Source organism: Lissotriton vulgaris, chromosome 5 (genome assembly GCF_964263255.1).
Source record: "Lissotriton vulgaris chromosome 5, aLisVul1.2, whole genome shotgun sequence".
Lineage (NCBI taxonomy): Eukaryota > Metazoa > Chordata > Amphibia > Caudata > Salamandridae > Lissotriton > Lissotriton vulgaris.
Genome location: NC_141693.1, coordinates 498,615,287 through 498,640,948, shown reverse-complemented (window position 1 = coordinate 498,640,948; position 25,662 = coordinate 498,615,287). Strand labels below are relative to the sequence as shown.

General features: G+C 38.8%; 1 protein-coding gene across 1 annotated transcript in view; it reads right to left on the bottom strand.

Annotated features, from left to right (window-relative positions):
• Window positions 1-25,662, bottom strand: part of PCDH15 (protocadherin related 15) — a 2,701,201-nt gene that overhangs the window by 423,678 nt on the left and 2,251,861 nt on the right. The window contains exon 25 of the mRNA XM_086921939.1: window positions 22,302-22,442. Within this exon, the coding sequence (XP_086778065.1) occupies window positions 22,302-22,442 (141 nt within the window). The remainder of the gene's footprint in view (window positions 1-22,301; window positions 22,443-25,662) is intronic.

The following is a 25,662-nucleotide window of genomic DNA, read 5'->3' as shown; positions in this document are numbered from 1 at the left end:
CCCACATCTACTACCTTTTCACAGACATCATATATATATATATATATATATATATATGTTAACATACCCCCTAATATGACGAACCACAAGCCTCTTAGATCTCTCACTCAGCACACATTCTCCCCTTCTCCCACCCTCTAGCTATCCCCTCAAAAACTTCAACAATCCCTCTGCATAACATCACTGACCTTCACACTTTCCCATCCTCCATTTCTAACTTTCCCTTGCATCCTGTCCCACCGCAAACCATGACCCTTTGTCACCATACCTCTTTGGAAACTCGCCTTGAAGAGTTTTCTCTTACCCTTCTACATCTCAAGGATGATATTCGGAGATTTCCATCCATCACCACTGAGTTGTTGCACAACCAAAGGCCTGACAGATACTGAGAAATCAGACTGGTTCTCAATCAGCCTTGTTTCCTAACCACAACCTTCACATCCCCCTCACTTTAATAGGAAATCCACACCTGCTCCATTTTCCCCCTCTCTCGACCCAGGAAATCGACTGACTGTCTTTCAGAGAGTGGCATACATGCCGTCTTCCTTTCCTTCACCCCAATAGAGACACCAACACGGATTGTCCAGGACAAATCTAAACCATCCAAAGTAATCCTTACAGAGAACCTAGTCACAACCCTGGATGGGTTAATAATGCCAATCTCAAGCATATCAACCCCAATCGTTCTGTAACTGTCCACTCCAATACTCACCTGAAATGCATGCTCATTCATTGCAGAGTTGCTGTTAGTCATGCTTTTGATATTTATGACCTCACCATCGCACAGGAGCTTGACCTCATTATCCTTAGAAAAACTTGGGTAAATGACTCACCCGCTCCTATTCTAGACCTACTAATTCCCCCCTAGTGAAAACATCAATATATTGGAAAGAACTAACAAACCTGGCGGGGGAGTAGCCTGCATTTACTGTAATACCCTCACTGTAACTCAGGCAGTAACTGATGCTCTTCCTGCTGGAGAATAATTTTGCATCAATATTGTTAGCAATGATAGATTCATCTGCAAACTTCACTTGATCTACCACCCTCCTTGAGACAACCTAGCTTTCAGCAAACAAGCCATGAAAGTACAACCAACGCTGATCAGCAAGCAACCCAGATCTTCCTTGGATATTTCAACCATCACTGGAATCACCTGAATGACCAGGTAATAAACACCTTTGAAGCCTTAATATCCAATCTTGAACTGACCCAACTTTGAGACAGCCCTACATACAATAAAGGAGCGACCTTAGAATGAATTATTGCAAAATGGGACAACACTACACCGGTTTCTATTTTGCCTTGCGATTGGACAGACCACTAGCGTCCCACCTTACTCATCAATGCAGGTGTGATCCAAAAAAAAGCTCAACAAAAGAAATGAAATCATTGAAAAATAATTTTGCAGAACATACACCTTAAAGACTTATCTACCCTCAGTAACTATTCCCTTACTCCTCAGGTGAAAATGGTGGATGTGCTTGACCGTGCAGAGTACTCACACACATAGTGAATGACGTATTATCAATGTTGGATCAGAATGAAGAGTGTCTATTTAAGCCTGGGCTGAGGTCAGTGCCAGGTGCTTGTCTGCACTGTGCAATCATCACGAACGGCACCATGCAAGGCGCAAAAGGTGCTGCTTCCTTTCTGCCGCTTGAGTAGATTTTTACTCGAGCAGCAGCTTTCTCAAAGCGAACAACCGGTTTCTCAATGCAAGCGGTAGCGAGCATACACGACCACTCACAATGAGAAATCTGACCGCCCCGTTGAGAAATCTCGCAGAGAGGTTGCTTTTCCCTTCTCGAACTCGCCAAGTTGATGTTGACAATCCCAAACATGGAAAAATCTCGCAGGGAGGTGGATTTTCTTTGCTCGTGCTCGGCAACTTGATGGTGGCGAATAAGGGCGAGGGAAAACATTCTGCTCCCTCCGCGTAATGCGGAGTGCGAAACCCCCCCCGAGTTGGCGATGCAGCGAGTGCAAGATAAGTAGTTGTATTTAATTAATTATTTATTTACTTACTTGACTCCTGCCAGTCATATGTCCGAGTCCACTACCCCCCACCCTGCCCCTCCCCCGCCCCATTGCACCGCTGCACTCGTTCTGAGAGCCGCTACTACCAGTCAAGCCCTACATTTGAATACTCCCAGGTATTTGGCACAAAAGTTAAAATTATCAAGTGGATGTAGATCATCACACAGTACCAGCTCCCTGATGCTGAAACCACACACATTTTCCTCAAAAAGAAAAAATGCAAAAGAGATTTCAGGTATCGCACCAAATATTTTGAACTCTTTTCCGAAGGAAATCTGGCTGATTCGGTCTACTGCATCCTTCAAAATAGAAGTGAAAACATTTCTGATGAGCAAATGGTTGGCCTAAAATCAAAGTCATACCCTGTGTTGATTGGTCTTATTCTGTACGTTTTCATTTGTTGGTCATGACTACACCTAAGAAAGTCCTGTCCCTCAATTTGTTATTCTTCTATGATTGAATTGATATTGTATCTGCATTTATACCTGCGTCTTTACCTGTTTCTCACTCCTCCACCCTGTAAAGCACTCTGACACCCTCACGGGTTATGTTCACACTACATAAAACTTTATAAATAAATAGACCATGCTGCAAATGCTTACACTCATTAGAAATTAAAAAGCTATAGATAATTTGCTTTGGATGTAACTCAGTAAATATGTTTTGGTGTCAGAAATATAACAAACTGTCACACTCACTGGATGACATCACCAGTGATGTCATCAATATTTGTTATTTGAGATGACGTTAGTGTTGTCTTCAATGATGTCACTGAACATGTCACGAGTGATGAAATATGTGTTAAACCACGGAGAGCATGACTGGTGCGCAAGTTATAGTTAGGTTAATTAACTATGACTGGTAAACTTCAGTGTTATTTTAGATTATTTTTGTGAATTTCAAAGGTTTTTCTTTAAAAAAATAATAATAACTGTAACCTGTAATGTTTCACAGTGGAGGTGGGAGTCCCTGTGTGGGTCTGTTAGTGGATGTATGAGTGTGTGTATGGGTCTCTCAGAGGAAGCATGAGTGTGCCAGTGGCTATCTGAGGTAGTCTATGAGTGTGTGTGTGGGTCTGTAAGTCCTAAATTTACTATCCCTAAACTGAGAAATATCCTAACTTTAAGACGTTCGGTATTCACAGAAGGCATTTAGGAGTCTTAAAGTTAGGAGTCCTAACTTTACTACTCCTAAACTGAGAAAATTCCTAACTTTAAGACTTTTGGTATTCACAGAAGGAATTTAGGTGTCCTAAAGTTAGGAGTCCTAACTTTGATACTCCTAAACTGAGAAAAATCCGAACTTTAAGACTTTCGGTATTCACAGAAGGTATTTAGGAGTCCTAAAGTTAGGACTCCTAACTTCTGTGAATACCAAAATGAGTAAGTGCCTTCTGTGAATACCAAAATAGTAGTAAGGGTAGGATTTTGTCTTGTTAGTTCTGTGAATCGGGCCCAAAGTTTTTTCTTTTTATTCACCAAGCCTAAGAAGTTTCCAATTTACTCAAGCAGAGCTTTACCTGTGGTGCCTGCTATGTTTATATTTATATGTGTTTTCCATCGTCAAGATTTAATTTATCTGGAATGAACATCAGGATCTTGTAGGAAACTCTTTTTTTTTAAGAAGAGTCCACAGTTTTCTGTAAAATGTGTACTCATAGTCCTCATTTTGTACTGGGAAATTAGTTACTTTTTTGTCATTTTGCAGATGTCTATTGCACATTATAGACTACGCCTGCATAATGACCACCCATTCATGTATTTCTCTGTGTCACTCCATGTCATTTGTTTAGTGGGTCAATAACAGCTTTTTTGTTTTTAACTGTATTTGTCGCTAATACATAGTGAATTATTCCAATACAAATGTTCCGGTTTCGTTGAATAGACCCGAAGGTTGCATCTTTTTGAAAAAGTGTAAAACGCATCTATGCACATATTGAAGTTAATGTTTGACAATAGGTGTTTACTAATATAGGTTTTAAACCTCTATTTTTGTAATTATTTTTAATGTGAAGCACTTTTAAATTGTATTTCATATTTTCGCAACGATGCTGATATTCACAATGACATTGGTATTCATGAAGATCATTGGACAATGTAAGAAACAGATTTGATTGGAGAAGATAGATTTCATTAACCTTCAAATGAAGTTCCCACCAATTGATATCTGGTTCATTGGAGCTGTCCTGTGCTATTAGTGCAGAACTAAGCTTAGGAATGTTTTTCATTCTTTAACATCCAAAATGACAACAGGAGGCAGTGACCAGCAGGAGTTGCCACAGCTGCCAGAGGAGCAGGAGGAACATCTGTAAGCCTCTAGGAATTAAGGACCAACCCCTTGAAGGTGAAGTATTTTACAATCCCATCTGGAGTGTCAGAGACTGTTGCAAAGTTTGTGAAATGCAGCTTGTGTAACAAGATCACTTTCAAGAGAAACAGCCAAAACATATTCCTGTGGTGCAACAGGTATGTTGTACGACTTGAAAAAGTACCACAGGAATTACTTAAAGAGGACACAGTAGGAGAGAGCTGGAGAGAGGACATACACATCAACTCTATTCAACGCTAGTCTATTGGACCTCACTCTACTCTAAGCCCCTCCACTATATGCTATTTTACTCTACCCTACTCCACTGTACACTACTCCAGTCTCCACCACTCCACTGTATGCCACTACACTCTGTGCTATTGTATTCCACATCACTCCACTCCATTCTCGGCTATTTTACTGTGTGTAGCTTTAACCTTTACCCCTCTTCTGTCAGCTATTTCACTCTGCCCCACTCAACTGAATGCCACTCCACTGTATGCCATTACATTCTACCTAACCCCGCAATACATCCATCCAGTCTAAACCACCTAATTCTACTAAACTATAACCTATTACACTTTATGCCACTCCACTGTATGCCACTCCAGTCTACACTAGTCCACTCTACGCTATTACACTTTATGCCACTCTTCTCCACTCTACCTCACCCCACTGTACTTTCTTCCACTCAATATAAAGCTACTCTATAACACTCTAATAAACTCTATTCCACTCTACTAGACTCTACTATGCTTTAACTCTGTACACTTCACTGTGCACATTTCACTCAACGCTATGCTCTTACACTCCATTGAACAGCACTCTACTCTATGACAGTTTCAAACTCTGTATGACACAGCAATCCACTCTACTGTATTAATGAAATGCCACTCCGATATATAACAGTTTCCTCAACTGTATACTTCACCACCACAGTAATCTACTGTGCACCACTCCACTTAAATCTATGCCACTCCACTGTGCACCACTGTTCTATACTACTGTAAAGTACTCCACTGTAATGTACACCACTCCTTGCTTCTCCAGTTTACGGTAATCTACTCAATGCAACTACAGTGTACGCCGCTCCAATCTGTGCTGCTCCATTGAACGACAATCTCCTCCACTGCATATAACTCCAATCTATAAAAGTCTACCACACTTCATGGCACCCTACAACTTTCTACTCCAATCTATACCTGTACACTCCATTGTTTCACTCTATAGTCCACCCTATGCCCGTACAGTACAACACTATTCCACTATACCACATTTTACTATACGACACAGCACTTCACATTACTGTATGAGACCCCACTCCAATTTATAAGAGTTCACTTCCTACGCTCTGCCAGTATACTCTATTTCATGCTCCACTGTTTCACACACTACTGTACTCTATGCAACTCCACTCTACAAGACTCACTACACTGTATGCCACTCTCTGGCACTTTACTCCTGTCTATACCCCTTCATGCCACTGTACAACACTGTTACATACTGTATGTCACTGTACAACACTCTAGTCCCCTCTACTCGACTATACACTAGTCCAGTATATGACACTGTACACCACTCTTTCTTTGCCACTGTACCCCACTTTACTCCGCTCTACTCTTATACAGTACTCCATTCTACTCCACTACTCCACTGTACCTCATTCCACTCTATGCCACTCACTGCCATTGTACTCTATAACACTGCATGCCAATCCACTCTACCACATTCTACAACACAGTGCGGTACTCCACACCACTCCATGAAGATGAACTAGACTGGATGCCACTCTACAGTACAGTACTCTGCATCACTTTCCAACACTGTACGACACCCCACTGTACTTTACTGCACACATGGTACTCCAATTTATGATACTTTACTTGACTGTGTGCTATGCTATTCCTCTCTGTTGCACTCCATTCCCACTATAGTCTATTGTCACTCCAAGCTTTGACAATTTACTCCAAACCCCACTACCCCACTCTAGTGTACTCCACTCCAGTATAATACACTCTAGTACACTTCATCCCACCTACACCACTGTACTATACTTTGTTCTATGCCACTCCACTGTCCGCAATATGATTGTTGTAGTATACTCAACGTTTCTCTATGATTCGCCACTCTACTATATGACACAGCATTCCACTCTCCGACACTCCTCTCCAATTATGCTACAGCACTCCAATTGACGATACTCCACTCTATGACACTCTGTTATGTGGCGTTTTAGATTCCGAATGAATTTTCCCGATTCATGCCCTTATATAGGTACAATTCACGTTGCCCTTGTAGAGGCACAGCAATCGAGCCCTTATTTAGGCATAGCCCATGCTACCCAACTGCAGGCATGGCTACTTCCATCCGTTCTTCAATGTCACAATGATTTCTTGGAAAACTAGAGCTTAAGCTGTAAGGGACTTCCCCTAGCCTGGATATTGATTTCTCCAAGAAACTCCTCATTATGCATGAACAACTATTCCTTAGGGGTTCATCCATGACGTTCATATGCCCGACTTTACGTCAAAGCTGGCCTTCCTAAACACCTTCAAGGTATAAATATACCTTCACTTGCTATGGTAAACCACGGTGTGGTTCGGTGCAGTTCGACTACCTACTTGCCCCACGCAGCTCGCTACAGCAAGTGCCGAAGGAAGCTGACTCTCCAGCTGACACACTGACAAAGAAGCTGGCATCCTCCTTCCAAGAATCCTGCTCCAGTGTTTCTGACTCCCCTTGCTGGGAGTTGGGAAATCGAGTCCACGACAGAGATACCAACCTCTTTACTTCTAAGGTATGGAGCTGATTAGAACCTAGAGAAACTTTTGGCAATTCTTGGCAGAACTAAACCTATGCTAATGACACACACCTACTTTCTCCCTGGTACTAGACCTAGGTTAGGTACATTGGGGTAGGCGTATTTTAGAAGAACCAGTTGAGTATTTTTAGCCTGTGGTATTTATGTATGTATTTTTATGCATGTCACAGCAACAGACAATGCTATTACACTAATATTTTATAATACTGTTCTCGCTGTAAGCATTATACTTTGCATTAGCAGTTCATCTCTCTTGCAGGACATACAGTTATGTAGTACACTGAGTGATAGATGTACCTTTAATAATGTAGCGTCCCATTGTAATACAAAAAAAATATACGGAAAGCAATTACACAACGAAGGGGGGACCGAGAATGACACTCAAGTGAATTGTAATGTTGAAAAAAAATTGAGTAGCCAACAACACCATAATTCCACAACAACAACTATAAGTAACCAGGAATTAGGGTAAATCTGGGATATTTTCTATTGTACATCTGCTATGACATTAGAAGCTTTGACAGATCAATCAAATAATCAAATAAAATGGAGATTCAAGTGGATCTACTTAACGTGTTGGCAAGCTCGATGGTGGACATAGATCAGAAACTAGCCGAGTTTAACAGCCTACTAAAAAGAGCACAAACGCAGGCCTATACTACAATCATTGATTGCAAATGTGCCCTAATAATAATCCAATTATTAACATTGCCTCAAACAATGGCCAAAGTATTATTTATCGAAAAAGCATAAGAAAAAACTGCGTAAGGCAAGGAATAAGGCCAAATCCAGCTCACTGATAAAAACACAAGTTTTTGAAAGAAAGTCTAATGCTTTCAAAGATGATGAACCTAAGCAAACTGAAGACTTGAAGGGAAAACAAGTTAAAGAATCTCATAGGAGATCTCTAACCAACGGAAGTAGTAAGAAGTACTTTGCCCTATTTAACAAAGGCGCTAGGGAAAATTATCCTAAGGAAGACACAATTGATACACAAAAGTTAAAAGGCACAGATAGCCTATTATCAACTTGTGAAATAAAGTCTTATGATCCAGACAGAGATGGGAAGGAGAGAGGATTGTTAGGATCTTATGGTGTAACAGAAATGATTCCAACGGATCAAAATGGAAAGGAAAAATTTATAAAAACAAGGATCACCGTTATCAATGTAAAATCAAAGGAGGAGCAGAGTGAGAAAGTAGAAAGATGAACAATTCAAAGAACAATAGAGGTACAGGTGGAAAAGACAGATAATATAAAAATTCCAACCATAAATGAGAGGATCAAGAGGGGAAGAGAGGATGAGAGTGAAAACCAAATACAACCAATATTTCAAAGAACAATTCAGGCTCAATATAGTTTATCACACAATATATGTGAAAAGATGGAAACTGCTAAGACGTTAGCTACAAGTGAAAAAAACAATGATATGAGGAAAGAGGACATGGACGGTCAACTAACCAATAAAATGCTAGGATCAACTCAGGGCATAAATTATATTAGTCCTCAGAATCTCCAAAGGCAAAAAACATGAGCTACGAAGGTATAAGGGATTACGACAAAGAGCCTCACCTGCCCTCAAATTACGACCTCTTACCCACTATAGATTTGGGAAGTCTAAAGACAACAGTACATAATAAACCACAATTGATTTTTGTCCCTGAAAATTGTTCAAGAGGCAGTCACGATAACCTAAATAGAGGAAATATTCTCCACCTCTTTAATCTATTTGCTCACTAGAAAAAATCTCAAGTGAAAAAATTGGATCCATAGAATTTCCTACAAATCCTGATAGCAACAAGGAAATAACACTGATAACATTGGACACTATATTTGTAGCCAAACTAATTATAAATGTAAAGGAAGTTTATTTTGGCTGGGGAATAAAAATCAATAGGCCACAGCCTACAGTGTATCTGAAACCATTTGCCATACCTTTACCCTTGAATCACCATCAACAAAACAAACTAAACTCGCAGGTTCAGTCTGTGTTAAAAAATGCAATTGGAAAGACAGAATCACTGTTCAAACAACCGTCGGATCCAGTGGGAATAGAAAAACCAATTGGAGTCAATGAAAAATGGATAGGTATGGCTCTCCATGGCAGTAAAACACAATGACAGAATACAAAAGTAAAGTCCAGAGCTAAAGTAAATGAAGAAAATGAAATATTAAAATTATGCTCATGGAATATTAATGGCCTATGAAGAAAAATAAGCAACGCTTATTTATCACCAATGTCCATTATCATGTTATACTTCTACAAGAAACCTGATCAACCAACCCTGTAATGCTTGAGGGATACAAAGGATACTTTAAGCCTGCAATCAAACAAAGTAAATGGGAGTGCCTCAGCGGGGGTTCAGCCACATTTGTTACTCTAGAACTAAGAATGGAACACAAGCAAATCGAAACAAATAATGCAAACTTATTGATAGTAAAGATGTGGTATATGTAAAGTAATCTCTTAAAAATCCTGCTTATAATAAATGTATATATACATCCCATGGCAAGCGCGAGACGCACTATGACAACCACCCTGATTGCAGTGCTGTCCCAGCTGATGATGGATGACCCTTTCACACAGTACATTATATTAGGAGATTTTAAATTAAATCTGTTTGTACCCAATATGAGAGATGAGTTAATTCAGGAACAAGATTATCTCTGGGCAATTCCGCAGCAAACACTTCCTACTGTTCCGAACACCTTCAAAAACCAATGAGGCGCAACTTTTGTTAAAGATTCAGAGGCGCTGGACTTAAGAAACCTAAACAGGAGGTTATCAAAAGACTCCCCACCGGCTTGGACATTTGCATTGCAGGATCATAAAGAAAGAATTCATTATACCATGGTATCTTTGAATATCTTTATTAACGTGATCTCGTTTTCAATTGTAAAAGCATCAGAGAGTGATCACAGTCAACAAATACTTATTACTATTTTGACTCTTAACAAGCATACTGAATATGGGACATTGCCAGTTCAGACAGGCTCAGTAAACTATAAGAAATTAATTTGAAAGGAGCATAGTAAAGAAGACACTAACAAGACAGCCCTTAAATTGGTAGGAACATGTTTTGAAGATAACACCTTAACTGCAATTGAACAATGGGTTGATTTTATACAAAAACTTGCTAAATCCTTCAAGCAACACATTTTCAAAAAAGAAAAGTTACAAGCTGAAAGAGAGAACAAAATTACTCTAACCGTAACAACAAGGATTCTGAAAAGATCACGTAATTAATTGAGGAGACTGATAAAAAATAATCCTAAAGATATGGATTTGGGTTTAAAATTAAAAAGGGTCAATCATAACCTACAGAAGTTATTGGGGGCCGAAAAGAATAAAAAGCAAAATGATCTTTGGGCTAAAGTACTTTTTTGCAGTAAACAATCAAACTCCAGAGTATTCTGGATGTTGATAAATGACTTAGCTACTCTATAACACTCTAATAAACTCTATTCCACTCTACTAGACTCTACTATGCTTTAACTCTGTACACTTCACTGTGCAAATTTCACTCAACGCTATGCCCTTACACTCTATTGAACAGCACTCTACTCTATGACAGTTTCAAACTCTGTATGACACAGCAATCCACTCTACTGTATGAATGAAATGCCACTCCGATATATAACAGTTTCCTCAACTGTATACTTCACCACCACAGTAATCTACTGTGCACCACTCCACCTAAATCTATGCCACTCCACTGTGCACCACTGTTCTATACTACTGTAAAGTATTCCACTGTAATGTACACCACTCCTTGCTTCTCCAGTTTACGGTAATCTACTCAATGCAACTACAGTGTACGCCGCTCCAATCTGTGCTGCTCCATTGAATGACAATCTCCTCCACTGCATATAACTCCACTCTATAAAAGTCTACCACACTTCATGGCACCCTACAACTTTCTACTCCAATCTATACCTGTGCACTCCATTGTTTCACTCTACAGTCCACCCTATGCCCGTACAGTACAACACTATTCCACTATACCACATTTTACTATACGACACAGCACTGCACATTACTGTATGAGACCCCACTCCAATTTATAAGAGTTCACTTCCTACGCTCTGTCAGTATACTCTATTTCATGCTCCACTGTTTCACACACTACTGTACTCTATGCAACTCCACTCTACAAGACTCACTACACTGTATGCCACTCTCTGGCACTTTACTCCTGTCTATACCCCTTCATGCCACTGTACAACACTGTTACATACTGTATGTCACTGTACAACACTCTAGTCCCCTCTACTCGACTATACACTAGTCCAGTATATGACACTGTACACCACTCTTTGTATGCCACTGTACCCCACTTTACTCCGCTCTACTCTTATACAGTACTCCATTCTACTCCACTACTCCACTGTACCTCATTCCACTCTATGCCACTCACTGCCATTGTACTCTATAACACTGCATGCCAATCCACTCTACCACATTCTACAACACAGTGCGGTACTCCACACCACTCCATGAAGATGAACTAGACTGGATGCCACTCTACAGTACAGTACTCTGCATCACTTTCCAACACTGTACGACACCCCACTGTACTTTACTGCACACATGGTACTCCAATTTATGATACTTTACTTGACTGTGTGCTATGCTATTCCTCTCTGTTGCACTCCATTCCCACTATAGTCTATTGTCACTCCACGCTTTGACAATTTACTCCAAACCCCACTACCCCACTCTAGTGTACTCCACTCCAGTATAATACACTCTAGTACACTTCATCCCACCTACACCACTGTACTATACTTTGTTCTATGCCACTTCACTGTCCGCAATATGATTGTTGTAGTATACTCAATGCTTCTCTATGATTCGCCACTCTACTATATGACACAGCATTCCACTCTCCGACACTCCTCTCCAATTATGCTACAGCACTCCAATTGACGATACTCCACTCTATGACACTCTGTTATGTGGCGTTTTAGATTCCGAATGAATTTTCCCGATTCATGTCCTTATATAGGTACAATTCACGTTGCCCTTGTAGAGGCACAGCAATCGAGCCCTTATTTAGGCATAGCCCATGCTACCCAACTGCAGGCATGGCTACTTCCATCCGTTCTTCAATGTCACAATGATTTCTTGGAAAACTAGAGCTTAAGCTGTAAGGGACTTCCCCTAGCCTGGATATTGATTTCTCCAAGAAACTCCTCATTATGCATGAACAACTATTCCTTAGGGGTTCATCCATGACGTTCATATGCCCGACTTTACGTCAAAGCTGGCCTTCCTAAACACCTTCAAGGTATAAATATACCTTCACTTGCTATGGTAAACCACGGTGTGGTTCGGTGCAGTTCGACTACCTACTTGCCCCACGCAGCTCGCTACAGCAAGTGCCGAAGGAAGCTGACTCTCCAGCTGACACACTGACAAAGAAGCTGGCATCCTCCTTCCAAGAATCCTGCTCCAGTGTTTCTGACTCCCCTTGCTGGGAGTTGGGAAATCGAGTCCACGACAGAGATACCAACCTCTTTACTTCTAAGGTATGGAGCTGATTAGAACCTAGAGAAACTTTTGGCAATTCTTGGCAGAACTAAACCTATGCTAATGACACACACCTACTTTCTCCCTGGTACTAGACCTAGGTTAGGTACATTGGGGTAGGCGTATTTTAGAAGAACCAGTTGAGTATTTTTAGCCTGTGGTATTCATGTATGTATTTTTATGCATGTCACAGCAACAGACAATGCTATTACACTAATATTTTATAATACTGTTCTCGCTGTAAGCATTATACTTTGCATTAGCAGTTCATCTCTCTTGCAGGACATACAGTTATGTAGTACACTGAGTGATAGATGTACCTTTAATAATGTAGCGTCCCATTGTAATACAAAAAAAATATACGGAAAGCAATTACACAACGAAGGGGGGACCGAGAATGACACTCAAGTGAATTGTAATGTTGAAAAAAAATTGAGTAGCCAACAACACCATAATTCCACAACAACAACTACAAGTAACCAGGAATTAGGGTAAATCTGGGATATTTTCTATTGTACATCTGCTATGACATTAGAAGCTTTGACAGATCAATCAAATAATCAAATAAAATGGAGATTCAAGTGGATCTACTTAACGTGTTGGCAAGCTCGATGGTGGACATAGATCAGAAACTAGCCGAGTTTAACAGCCTACTAAAAAGAGCACAAACGCAGGCCTATTCTACAATCATTGATTGCAAATGTGCCCTAATAATAATCCAATTATTAACATTGCCTCAAACAATGGCCAAAGTATTATTTATCGAAAAAGCATAAGAAAAAACTGCGTAAGACAAGGAATAAGGCCAAATCCAGCTCACTGATAACAACACAAGTTTTTGAAAGAAAGTCTAATGCTTTCAAAGATGATGAACCTAACCAAACTGAAGACTTGAAGGGAAAACAAGTTAAAGAATCTCATAGGAGATCTCTAACCAATGGAAGTAGTAAGAAGTACTTTGCCCTATTTAACAAAGGCGCTAGGGAAAATTATCCTAAGGAAGACACAATTGATACACAAAAGTTAAAAGGCACAGATAGCCTATTATCAACTTGTGAAATAAAGTCTTATGATCCAGACAGAGATGGGAAGGAGAGAGGATTGTTAGGATCTTATGGTGTAACAGAAATGATTCCAACGGATCAAAATGGAAAGGAAAAATTTATAAAAACAAGGATCACCGTTATCAATGTAAAATCAAAGGAGGAGCAGAGTGAGAAAGTAGAAAGATGAACAATTCAAAGAACAATAGAGGTACAGGTGGAAAAGACAGATAATATAAAAATTCCAACCATAAATGAGAGGATCAAGACGGGAAGAGAGGATGAGAGTGAAAACCAAATACAACCAATATTTCAAAGAACAATTCAGGCTCAATATAGTTTATCACACAATATATGTGAAAAGATGGAAACTGCTAAGACGTTAGCTACAAGTGAAAAAAACAATGATATGAGGAAAGAGGACATGGACGGTCAACTAACCAATAAAATGCTAGGATCAACTCAGGGCATAAATTATATTAGTCCTCAGAAACTCCAAAGGCAAAAAAACATGAGCTACGAAGGTATAAGGGATTACGACAAAGAGCCTCACCTGCCCTCAAATTACGACCTCTTACCCACTATAGATTTGGGAAGTCTAAAGACAACAGTACATAATAAACCACAATTGATTTTTGTCCCTGAAAATTGTTCAAGAGGCAGTCACGATAACCTAAATAGAGGAAATATTCTCCACCTCTTTAATCTATTTGCTCACTAGAAAAAATCTCAAGTGAAAAAATTGGATCCATAGAATTTCCTACAAATCCTGATAGCAACAAGGAAATAACACTGATAACATTGGACACTATATTTGTAGCCGAACTAATTATAAATGTAAAGGAAGTTTTTTTCGGCTGGGGAATAAAAATCAATAGGCCACAGCCTACAGTGTATCTGAAACCATTTGCCATACCTTTACCCTTGAATCACCATCAACAAAACAAACTAAACTCGCAGGTTCAGTCTGTGTTAAAAAATGCAATTGGAAAGACAGAATCACTGTTCAAACAACCGTCGGATCCAGTGGGAATAGAAAAACCAATTGGAGTCAATGAAAAATGGATAGGTATGGCTCTCCATGGCAGTAAAACACAATGACAGAATACAAAAGTAAAGTCCAGAGCTAAAGTAAATGAAGAAAATGAAATATTAAAATTATGCTCATGGAATATTGATGGCCTATGAAGAAAAATAAGCAACGCTTATTTATCACCAATGTCCATTATCATGTTATACTTCTACAAGAAACCTGATCAACCAACCTTGTAATGCTTGAGGGATACAAAGGATACTTTAAGCCTGCAATCAAACAAAGTAAATGGGAGTGCCTCAGCGGGGGTTCAGCCACATTTGTTACTCTAGAACTAAGAATGGAACACAAGCAAATCGAAACAAATAATGCAAACTTATTGATAGTAAAGATGTGGTATATGTAAAGTAATCTCTTAAAAATACTGCTTATAATAAATGTATATATACATCCCATGGCAAGCGCGAGACGCACTATGACAACCACCTTGATTGCAGTGCTGTCCCAGCTGATGATGGATGACCCTTTCACACAGTACATTATATTAGGAGATTTTAAATTAAATCTGTTTGTACCCAATATGAGAGATGAGTTAATTCAGGAACAAGATTATCTCTGGGCAATTCCGCAGCAAACACTTCCTACTGTTCCGAACACCTTCAAAAACCAATGAGGCGCAACTTTTGTTAAAGATTCAGAGGCGCTGAACTTAAGAAACCTAACAGGAGGTTATCCCAAGACTCCCCACCGGCTTGGACATTTGCATTGCAGGATCATAAATAAAGAATTCATTATACCATGGTATCTTTGAATATCTTTATTAACGTGATCTCGTTTTCAATTGTAAAAGCATCAGAGAGTGATCACAGTCAACAAATACTTATTACTATTTTGACTCTTAACAAGCATACTGAATATGGGACATTGCCAGTTCAGACAGGCTCAGTAAACTATAAGAAATTAATTTGAAAGGAGCATAGTAAAGAAGACACTAACAAGACAGCCCTTAAATTCGTAGGAACATGTTTTGAAGATAACACCTTAACTGCAATTGAACAATGGGTTGATTTTATACAAAAACTTGCTAAATCCTTCAAGCAACACATTTTCAAAAAAGAAAAGTTACAAGCTGAAAGAGAGAACAAAATTACTCTAACCGTAACAACAAGGATTCTGAAAAGATCACGTAATCAATTGAGGAGACTGGTAAAAAATAATCCTAAAGATATGGATTTGGGTTTAAAATTAAAAAGGGTCAATCGTAACCTACAGAAGTTATTGGGGGCCGAAAAGAATAAAAAGCAAAATGATCTTTGGGCTAATGTACTTTTTTGCAGTAAACAATCAAACTCCAGAGTATTCTGGATGTTGATAAATGACTTAGCACGATCAAACAGAACAGCTGTAACATCATCCTTAACCAAGAACGAGTGGAACAGGTTCCTGTTTATACATCTAAATCCTTCTGTGCATACAATGCAATTGAAACCTAGGGCTAATATGTTCGAACCAATATGGAAGGACAAGTTACAAGAAATCCATATAACAAATAAAAAATGTGTAAACTAATTCATAAACAAAAAAATGGTGTGCCAGGCCCAAATGGTGTTCTGTTTGCACTTTATCAGAACGACCCCAGTTTATGGTCAGGATATCTGACATAGGTTGTTAAGGAAATTGTAAGGTCATCATCGATACCTGAAACATGGAAGGGATCGCTGATAGCTCCCATTTACAAAAAAGGAGATTGTTCTTTGCCGGAAAATTACAGACTCATTACGCCCCAGGATACTGATGCTAAACTATTTGTAGGTGTACTGTTATCTAACCTAACAGAATGGGTAAGAGAAAAGCAGATAATACCTCCTAATCAAACTGGATTAACACAAGGTTTAGGCACTACAACAAATATCCTTGTGTTATCAGTTCTAATGGATAAATACATCACTAAGAAGCAATCCCTATACTTGTGCTTTGTAGATTTTAAGGCTGCCTTTGACCGTGAGCATAGAGATCTTTTGTGGCAGAAGTTAATAGATCAAGGTATACCACCCTCTCCTTTTAAAATGAATCCAACTTCTTTACACTACTACATTGGTCAGCGTTTGGATGGGAGATGGCTTAACAGTAACAGAAAAAATACCAACAGCATCGCATTTGAAACAAGGATGTGTATTGGCCCTGTTGCTTTTTAATTGATTTTTAACAGACCTAACTCGAGCCTTGGATTAGGTGAATGCTTGCCCACCTAACCAATACTCCTATATCAAACCTGCTATATGCAGATGATGTTATCCTACTTAGCCAAACTAAGGTTGGACTGCAACGCCTATTAAATAGGATATCTACCCACTCCAAAGAAAATAGAATGGTGATAAATGAATCAAAGACAAAAATTATGGTGATAAACAAATACTCAAGGTCCAAACATAAGTATAAATAGTTTCTGGATAACTCGCAACTAGAGCAAGTGAATACATATAGATATTTAGGAGTACTATTTGATGAACGAGAATCATATCAACCACATAAGATTGATATACAACGGAGAGCTAAACATTGTTAGTGGCATTCAGAATTATACAGAACTCAATAGGAGGGCAGAGTTATGGACCATTGTTGAAAGTAATATCAGCCAAACTTTTACCAACTTTGACATATGGAAGTGAAGTATTGTGTGGAAAAGACTCAGTCATAATCAACAATGCAGTCACGAAAATCTATAAAGCCCTCTTCTTAATTCCACATAATGCATCACCCGCGCAGATACAAATGGAATTTGGGATGACTAATCAGTTACTTACGCGAAAAGTGTGGAAAAGGATTAAAACGGATACTGTAAATCAATTGTCCAAACTATTGTGGCAGGAAATAAACTTAAACTGGAAAGCCCAGGCATGGAAATATCTTAATAGTACAACAAAGCATTTATCACTACTCCTGGATAAAGATACCTTCTCAAAAAGAAAACATGTGTGCCTTCTCTTGAATGGCTATACCAAGGTAAAAGTGCGACAGTACCTTGAAATTCCTTGGTGTGTGAAATTCAAACACATTTTTATAAAAGCTCGCTTTGGAGCATTTCCAGGCACATGTCATCTAATGCCATGGTTGGGTACAGAGGGACCAATGACTTGTAACTTATGCAAGCTTGGCGAAGAGAATATTATGCACCTCCTTTGTGTTTTTCCAGAACTGAAAGTTGAAAGTATATCTATTCTAAAGAGATATTTTAACGTTCATGGAATAAGAAGTTGCAGACAAGCACTGATAAGATGCCGCCATACAGACAATATACTTTTAAACTTGGCTTTTGTAAGGTTTCTAGCGCAAATGAGTATGAAGTTAGAACATCAAAAACTGAAAGAATGTAATGTAGGAAGTACATAACATGTAAAAAGTGTAACAAACTTGAAGCTTAAATGTTTTTTAGAACTGATTTTATAATCAAGAATTATTGCACATATATTGTAAGGTTTTAGTTAATCAAACAATAAACTTTCATACTCATACCCTGTTGCATGAGTAAGAGGACTGTTCAATAAAATCCTTTTATTGAAAACGCACGTCTCACTATTTCTCTGCAAATCTGTAGAAACAAAGCATGCACGATTGACTGAGTAAAATAGTTTCCTATTGTTTCCATGACTCTAAAGATATTTGTTCCAGTCCTAGGGAAACAAAGTTGTCATGTTTATGCAGATGTCAGGAAGTAATCCCTTCTTGTATATTCAAGAAAATTTCTAGTGACCTCTGAGTTAGTCGGCACACACAATTAAGTTTAATGTACTCGATAGAGACACACTGACCTCAGTAGTCCTATGTCAAATCTATAGTGTATATTATTCCAATGCACAGAGCCTATTGGGAATATGGGAACTACACTACAACTCTACTTCACCCTACTCAACTCTAAAACATTCTACTCCACTCTGACAGTCTATGACACCCTCCTCTTCAGTTCAACACACTATTTCATTGTACAACTTGCTGCTCCAGTCTACGATATATGACACCATTATATATGATATCAAGTCACTACACTATATAACACTTTAATACACTGTACGATTCGCTACTACATTCTACTCTATTCCAGTCAATTCCAGTTTTTAATGTTCCAGTCTATGACAATACAATGATAAAAAAGGTTAAAGCTTAATTATAGGTATGAAAACTTATTTTCCTTAAACAAACCAAATTTAAACTACAAATACTATAGAAATTCTAAAATTATAGTTATACCTTTCATTTACAATGTATTCACTACCTTCAAATTATTATAAGTAGCAGGCCTCATTACACACTTTTTAAGCTTGCTAAGCATACAGCACTAACTGTAGCTCACCACTGTACCATTCACTGTGTTCGGCAAATAATGCCCTATAAGAAACTGTTGTTTTTTTATAAGTGTTGTTATATATGCTATAAATTCACAGGCTATACGTGGTGTAGTATGCAAGTGTATCAACAATGCATAAAAAAAGAATGAGATAAAGTTAATGTAGTGCGATGAGTGAGTTGACAAGTCTATGTTTGGAGGTGTGTGACAAAGTAATTTGAAGGTTGTGCGTACATTATTAATTGAGGTTATCACTTCACAATTTTTAATATTTGTGTATTTTAAGTTGGGTTTGTATTGAAAGAATACATACAGTATTTTTAACTATAAATTATTCTTAACCTTTGCTTTTTTTATTGAATGTTAATGATTTTAATTTTTTAATAGAGATGTGTTTCAAATCACAGTGTGGTGTTTCACTGATTGGAGTGTTGTAAAGTGCAGTGTGATACAGTACAGTGGTGAAGGAGAGTGTCTTAGAGTCTAGTGTCACAGAGTGGAACATTGTAGAGTGGACTAGAGTGAAGTGGCATAGAAGTGGTAGAGTGATGTGTCATATCAAGGAGTGGAGTATCATAGAGTGGAGCAGTATATTGTACAGTGTAGTGGCATGTCAATCAATTTAACTGAATGTTGTACAGTGGTGTATCATTGACTGGAATGTCATGAAATGAAATATGGTGGAGTTGAGTGTCATCAAGTAGAGTGTCATAGAAAGTCACAGAGTGCAGCAGTGTGTTGTAGAGTGTAGTGCTATAGAGTGGCATTTTACTGTAATTTTTGATAACCAACTAAAAAATAGAGAAATAAACATCTTTCTGTCATACACATCTTAGTGTTGCTGGTTTTCTATACTTTGGCCAGAAGTACGACCATGGCATTTAGCAACTCACAAATTGCTCTCAATTGCGAGTTGCAATTTATGAGCCACTAATTGCCATGTACAACAGTGTTAGAGACACTGTTTGCGATTCCCAATGGTGTCACAAATTGCATGCCTCATCAATATTCATGAGGCACTCACACTTTGTGCCCCACTTGGAAATGGCTGGCCCTCCCAGGTATGGTGGCCTGCTGGACTCAGCAGACCACCATGTCTGGGACTGATTTTAAATAAAGCAGTTTTTTTTGAAAAATGCAGCTCGTTTTCCTTAAAGAAAAACGGTATTCAGGTCTAACGGTCTGGATGGTCCCTAGGGACCTGGAGACCCCTCCCCATTTGTGAGTACTTTACCACCCTCTAGAAGAGGGCGGTAAATTGCGAGTGTTTTTCCACCGCAATTGCAGGTGCAAAAAATTCCTATATAGGCCTCTGACTCGCTATTAGGAAGGGATGCCCTTGGAATGCCACTTACTAATAGCAAACAATTGTGACTCGCTAAATAGGAATTGTACATGGCCTTTTGGATTTTGCATGCAAAAACAGGTCACAAACTCGTTTGCGCATGCAAAATAGGTTCATACATCTGGCCCTCTGAGCACAAATATCTGCACCTGAGCTTTCTGTTTGAGGCATTGCAGATATAGCATAATTTACATATTTTATAAAAAGAAGAAACTTCCTTTAGGATGCATTGTCATTGACTAAATGTTAATTCATTTTGTTGATATTAAAGGACACCAGGGAAAATTTAACAAAGGACCTATCATTTAGGTTTGTGTGTGAAATTTGCTTAATTTTAATTTGCATAATCATACAAACATTCAGAAAAAGTATGCAAAATTATGCATAATTATGCAAAATGCAATACAGGCCTTTGGCACTATGTTCTAGAGTGAAATTAGTCCTCTTCCCCAGTTTTTGACACAAAGATGCTTTTACTTCTGATAAAAAAGTGCATACAGCACAAACATAGCAACTTGCATTCTGTTGATTGTGTTGTTTCCATGTAATTGTGATTATATTTTTACCTCAAGCAATGTGTAAATACATGATATTGCATAACAGAGTCATTCCAGGTAATTTAACATAACAAGAGTAACATGAAATTACTAAATTTAGCAAGAATATTAATTCTGTATAACATAAATATCTCCTGGGCGTATGATCATTTGCTACTCAGTTTTATTGCTGTATCATTCTATGATTAAGCATACATTATTACATATTTTTCTTCTGCAAGACATCAAAGGTTTGCAAGATAGGCTCTTTGGTACCAAAAAAAACGAAATCACTAACTGTGTATGCGGGCAACATGCAATGTGTATTTGGTGTAGTCGGACTATTGTCTAACTACCAGACAACTGAAGTCAGTTTGATAAGGAGTTCCTTAGTGAAATTATTTATTCAGATTAGCTACAAGATGCCTCTTGCCATAGTGGATAGGAGAGCTAGGTTACCAAGGGCAACCAATAAGCATGAACAGAGCATGTCTTTAGACACAATTTGATAAAACATAGATTAGTCTACACACAGGCATACACACACACTAGGGTGGGTGATAGATTCTACTCCAACGGCAGAGTTGGTGGAGTTTTGGCCACTCCGCGATACATATGCAACATGGAGTTCCTGCCAAATTCTGTGAAATGGGCCATGGGAGAGTTTTTTCTCACACCTGGCTCCCCAAAAGTAAGTTGGTGAACATGAGTGAGATTTACCTCCCCTAGAGTGACTTTTGGTTGCATCTAGGTTATCTTGCAAAATTTCCACAATGTGTGCTGCCGTGACCATTTGCGGTCAGAAAACTGTTGCTCTACTCAAGCGGCAGCAAAATTAACTCAAGAAGCAGCACCCAGAGCTCCTGGGGCTACAAATCAGTGTGAGCAGCACAATGTGACTAATTCTGCCCATTGGCAGAACTCTGCAGGCCCTCGTGGAATTTTCAGGTACTCCCCTACCGACCGCGGCTTTATGTAAGGTAGTGTTGTGTAAAATTATGTTAAAAATCAAATATAGTGTTCAGCTAAATAACAATATTACAAGATATTTCTCCTTCAATAATCATTTCAGCAAAAGTAGCCTTTACTGGATGTAACATGAACCAAAAACCAGGCTTACTGTCATTGCCAAATTGTCTCTTTTTTTGTCAACGATCTTAACTTGCAAGTTTAATATTTGAAAGTAGCACAAAATTCCATACTGAGTGATGTAAGAAAATAATAAAATCTAGATTTTGTTGCAATACATGATGTTAAGATCTGAGATGCCTTTCCTTGTGTACATAAATTAATACACTTACTTTTCGACGCAGCTCGTAAATTGAACCTGGCGATTTGCATTGAATCTGCTTGGATCCTCAGTACATAACTTGCTGTTGTTTCGTAGTCTAGATGATTTTTTATATAAATCACTCCTGTAGTATTATCAATGGCAAATTTTCCTGTTGACCAAAAAAAAATAAACACATATTGTTATAGAGTTATCCTACACATAGCAAAATGTACAGATTTTCAAATAGAAACAAAGATGTAAGCTACTCTTTTGTAGAGAGTTTACTGATTAAATATAATAGTTGCATATAAAAGAAGTCGTCTGTTTCCATTTATCACAGACAAGTAATTTTAGTCAAAATTTGCAGAGGTTTCCATTCAGAAGGAAGTGCAACATAGGCCCACATGCATCAAGCATTTTTGTAGTCGCAAACAGTGCGATTACTTAAAATCGGCCGTTTGCGAATGCAAAAGTGCTTTTTGGGATGCATGAAGCAATTTTAGAATTTGTAACATTGTTGCGAGTTCTAAAATTGCGGGTGCTTTTAAGAAGTCGCAGATGTGCGATTTCTTAAAAGCAATGCATCATTACTTTCACAAGTGCAAAGTCGCAATTAGGGTGCCAAATTTACAGAGTGGTTGAACCACTCGGTAAATTTGGAAAAAGTGTTTAAAATGCTGCAAATGTTTTTTTTCCTACATTCATGTTTCACACACACATGTCCTTAGGACATGTGTGTGTGAAACATGATGCGAAAAATACATTTCAGGGGTGCATGGGGGGGTCCTTTGGACCCCCCCTGCACCCATGAAATTTTCAAAGTGCCACTCGCAATTTGCTGATGCCTTCCCATTGACTCCTATGGGCCTTTTGGCCCATAGGAATCAATAGGAATTGCGAAAAATGCACTTAAGAATTCGGTATTCATTTGGGATTCGGTAAAAATTGCGATTTTTACCGAATCCCAAATGAATACCGAAAACAATGATGCATAGCATTTTGCACTTCTTAATTTGCGATTCCTTATTTTTCACAAATTAGGAAGTGCAAAATGTAACAATGATGCATGTGGGCCTATAATGTTTTGGTTAGCTCTGGAAATGGGTGCATTTTTAATGACTTGGAGAGATATCACAAATGTTACCATGCCAATTTCCATTACATCAAAGGGCACAATGTTAAGCCGCATCACGATTTATTTTTAATAACCCATTGGAAACATGCAGGCCATAACTGAAAGGCATCAATGTAGCATGTCAAGTTAACTCCCATGAGTTGGAAATTGTGAGACCTAGAGCCTGATATAGAGACTGGCGGAGAGGAAATACCATTGCAACTGCGACAGAGAACCATCTCTGTCAAAACCTTGATAGACCCAACTGATTTACAAGTGGGCCGACATTATGTTTGTCAGCATTGGACCCTGTGTTGACTCTGTAGCTAACATACTTCATCAATTGGGACAGGTGGAATTTTGGCAATTTGACTGCCTGCCCAAATTAGTGTGGGCAGGCAAAGGCCCAGTATACACTCTCACTTACTACCATGAAAACCCTAGCGGCTAGGGTGAGTGAAAACATTTAAGTGACCACACTCCATGGGAGAGAACTCCCATGGTATGAGGATATGAGGATAATTATTTTTTGTTTTTTCAAAACAATATTCCGCTTTTGGATTTTGATTTTGAAAAAAGAAATGTAAGTTAAAAGTTTGACAGGAATCCGTCATGCTTGACGGAGCTGTCCATCAAATGTTTAACACCTTGAGAGGAACCACCATGATGGTGGTTCCTGCCAAAGTTATGAGATATTAACAGGGCCAGCAGACACCTCTAATTGTGGAGGATAGGTATTAGTCAGGGTGATAGAGTATTTTACTTTGTTCCCTGATGGAGTATCCTCCACACAAATTAGGCCATTAACGTCCCTTTTTTACAGCAGACATGTTTATTGCTAAAATCAATGACTTCCAGATTCAGTCACCCCATTTCACATTTTTCCTGGGATCCAATGTCTAAGTCACATCTTATGGAAATAGTTTACTCAAAAACATTCATTTGAACAGCTGATAGGGAGCTTTACACAGATTTGCCATTTTTGGCTTGTCAGGCCTGAACACTAAATAAATTCATGGTTGGATTACTTAAGGTCACTTATTAAATAAATAATGATCAAACAACATTAATATCTTCTGACAATAGCATACTAGGTACCAATATGTTTAAAGCCACTGTAGACAGATATATGTATTACCTTTTTTATTATGAGTCCTAGATCTTGCCACGGGTACAATGCTACTTGATAATTTTCAGTCATACGTAGTTTTTCTTTTAAAATTTTATAAGATATTGACATTGATGTTAGGGACTAATTATTATAATCAGGCTGGGGAAAATGTACAGAGGAGCATGATCCAGGAATTCAAGAGAGGTGTACAGTTCTGCAGCAGAATTGAGGAGCATATTAACATGCGGCAGCGATAATTATCGCTGACCGCTGTTAGCGTGAGAAAATCTATCGCCGGCTATCGCTGTTGATAATATCCATTTTAGCGTTGTATTAACAACGCTTAACGCCGTGGAGATAAAAATCCCAGCGATAGCGGGGATTATTGCCATTTTCAATGGTTTTCCAGCGATATTCCATTGAAAATTACAATCACCTTGTTGATAGGGCAGGGTAATCTTAGCCATGTAATCCACCTCCACTTGGATTAAATGGCGAATGCAGGTCACAAGCAGGCATTAGGAAAGTAGCGTTAACTGTGGTTAGCGCTACTTTTCCTAACGCTCTGCTTGTTAGCGTGCAGCTTGATAATAGGTGAAATGTCGCTTAGTGACATTTCTCCTATTATTTTTCTCTCGGACGCCCACTTTGCATCTCATTAGAGATGCAAAGCTGGGTGTTGTTGAAAGGCTCGCTAAATCAGCAAAACAAACGATAGCGTGACTTTACTGATAAGGTGATGAAATTATCACCGCTTTTCGACCAAAAACGGCCGCAAAAGCGGCGATAATTTCATATTGCCTCCTTGGTAATATGCCCCTTATTCCTTAGAGACATTGGGGGAGATATACAAAAAAGTCATGCAATGCAGTGCCGCTGTGTTGTGTGACAGGGAGGGAACAAGAGAGCACCATATCTCAGAGATATGGCTCTCTCCTCCCCTTTCCCTTGTGCCGCCGCTGATTTTAGCAGCCGTGCACCATTCATACACATAGCATAGGTTTTGTACAGGAAGGGCACCCATCTTGTACAAAATACTATGTCTAGACATAATGGAAAGCTTTTCCCACTTAGTATGCAGGCTGCAGAGAGCAGCACGCATGCAAAGTCGGGAAAGCATGGAGAAATGAAAGCATTTCTCCTGTTAGCGCTTCCTTTGAAGGG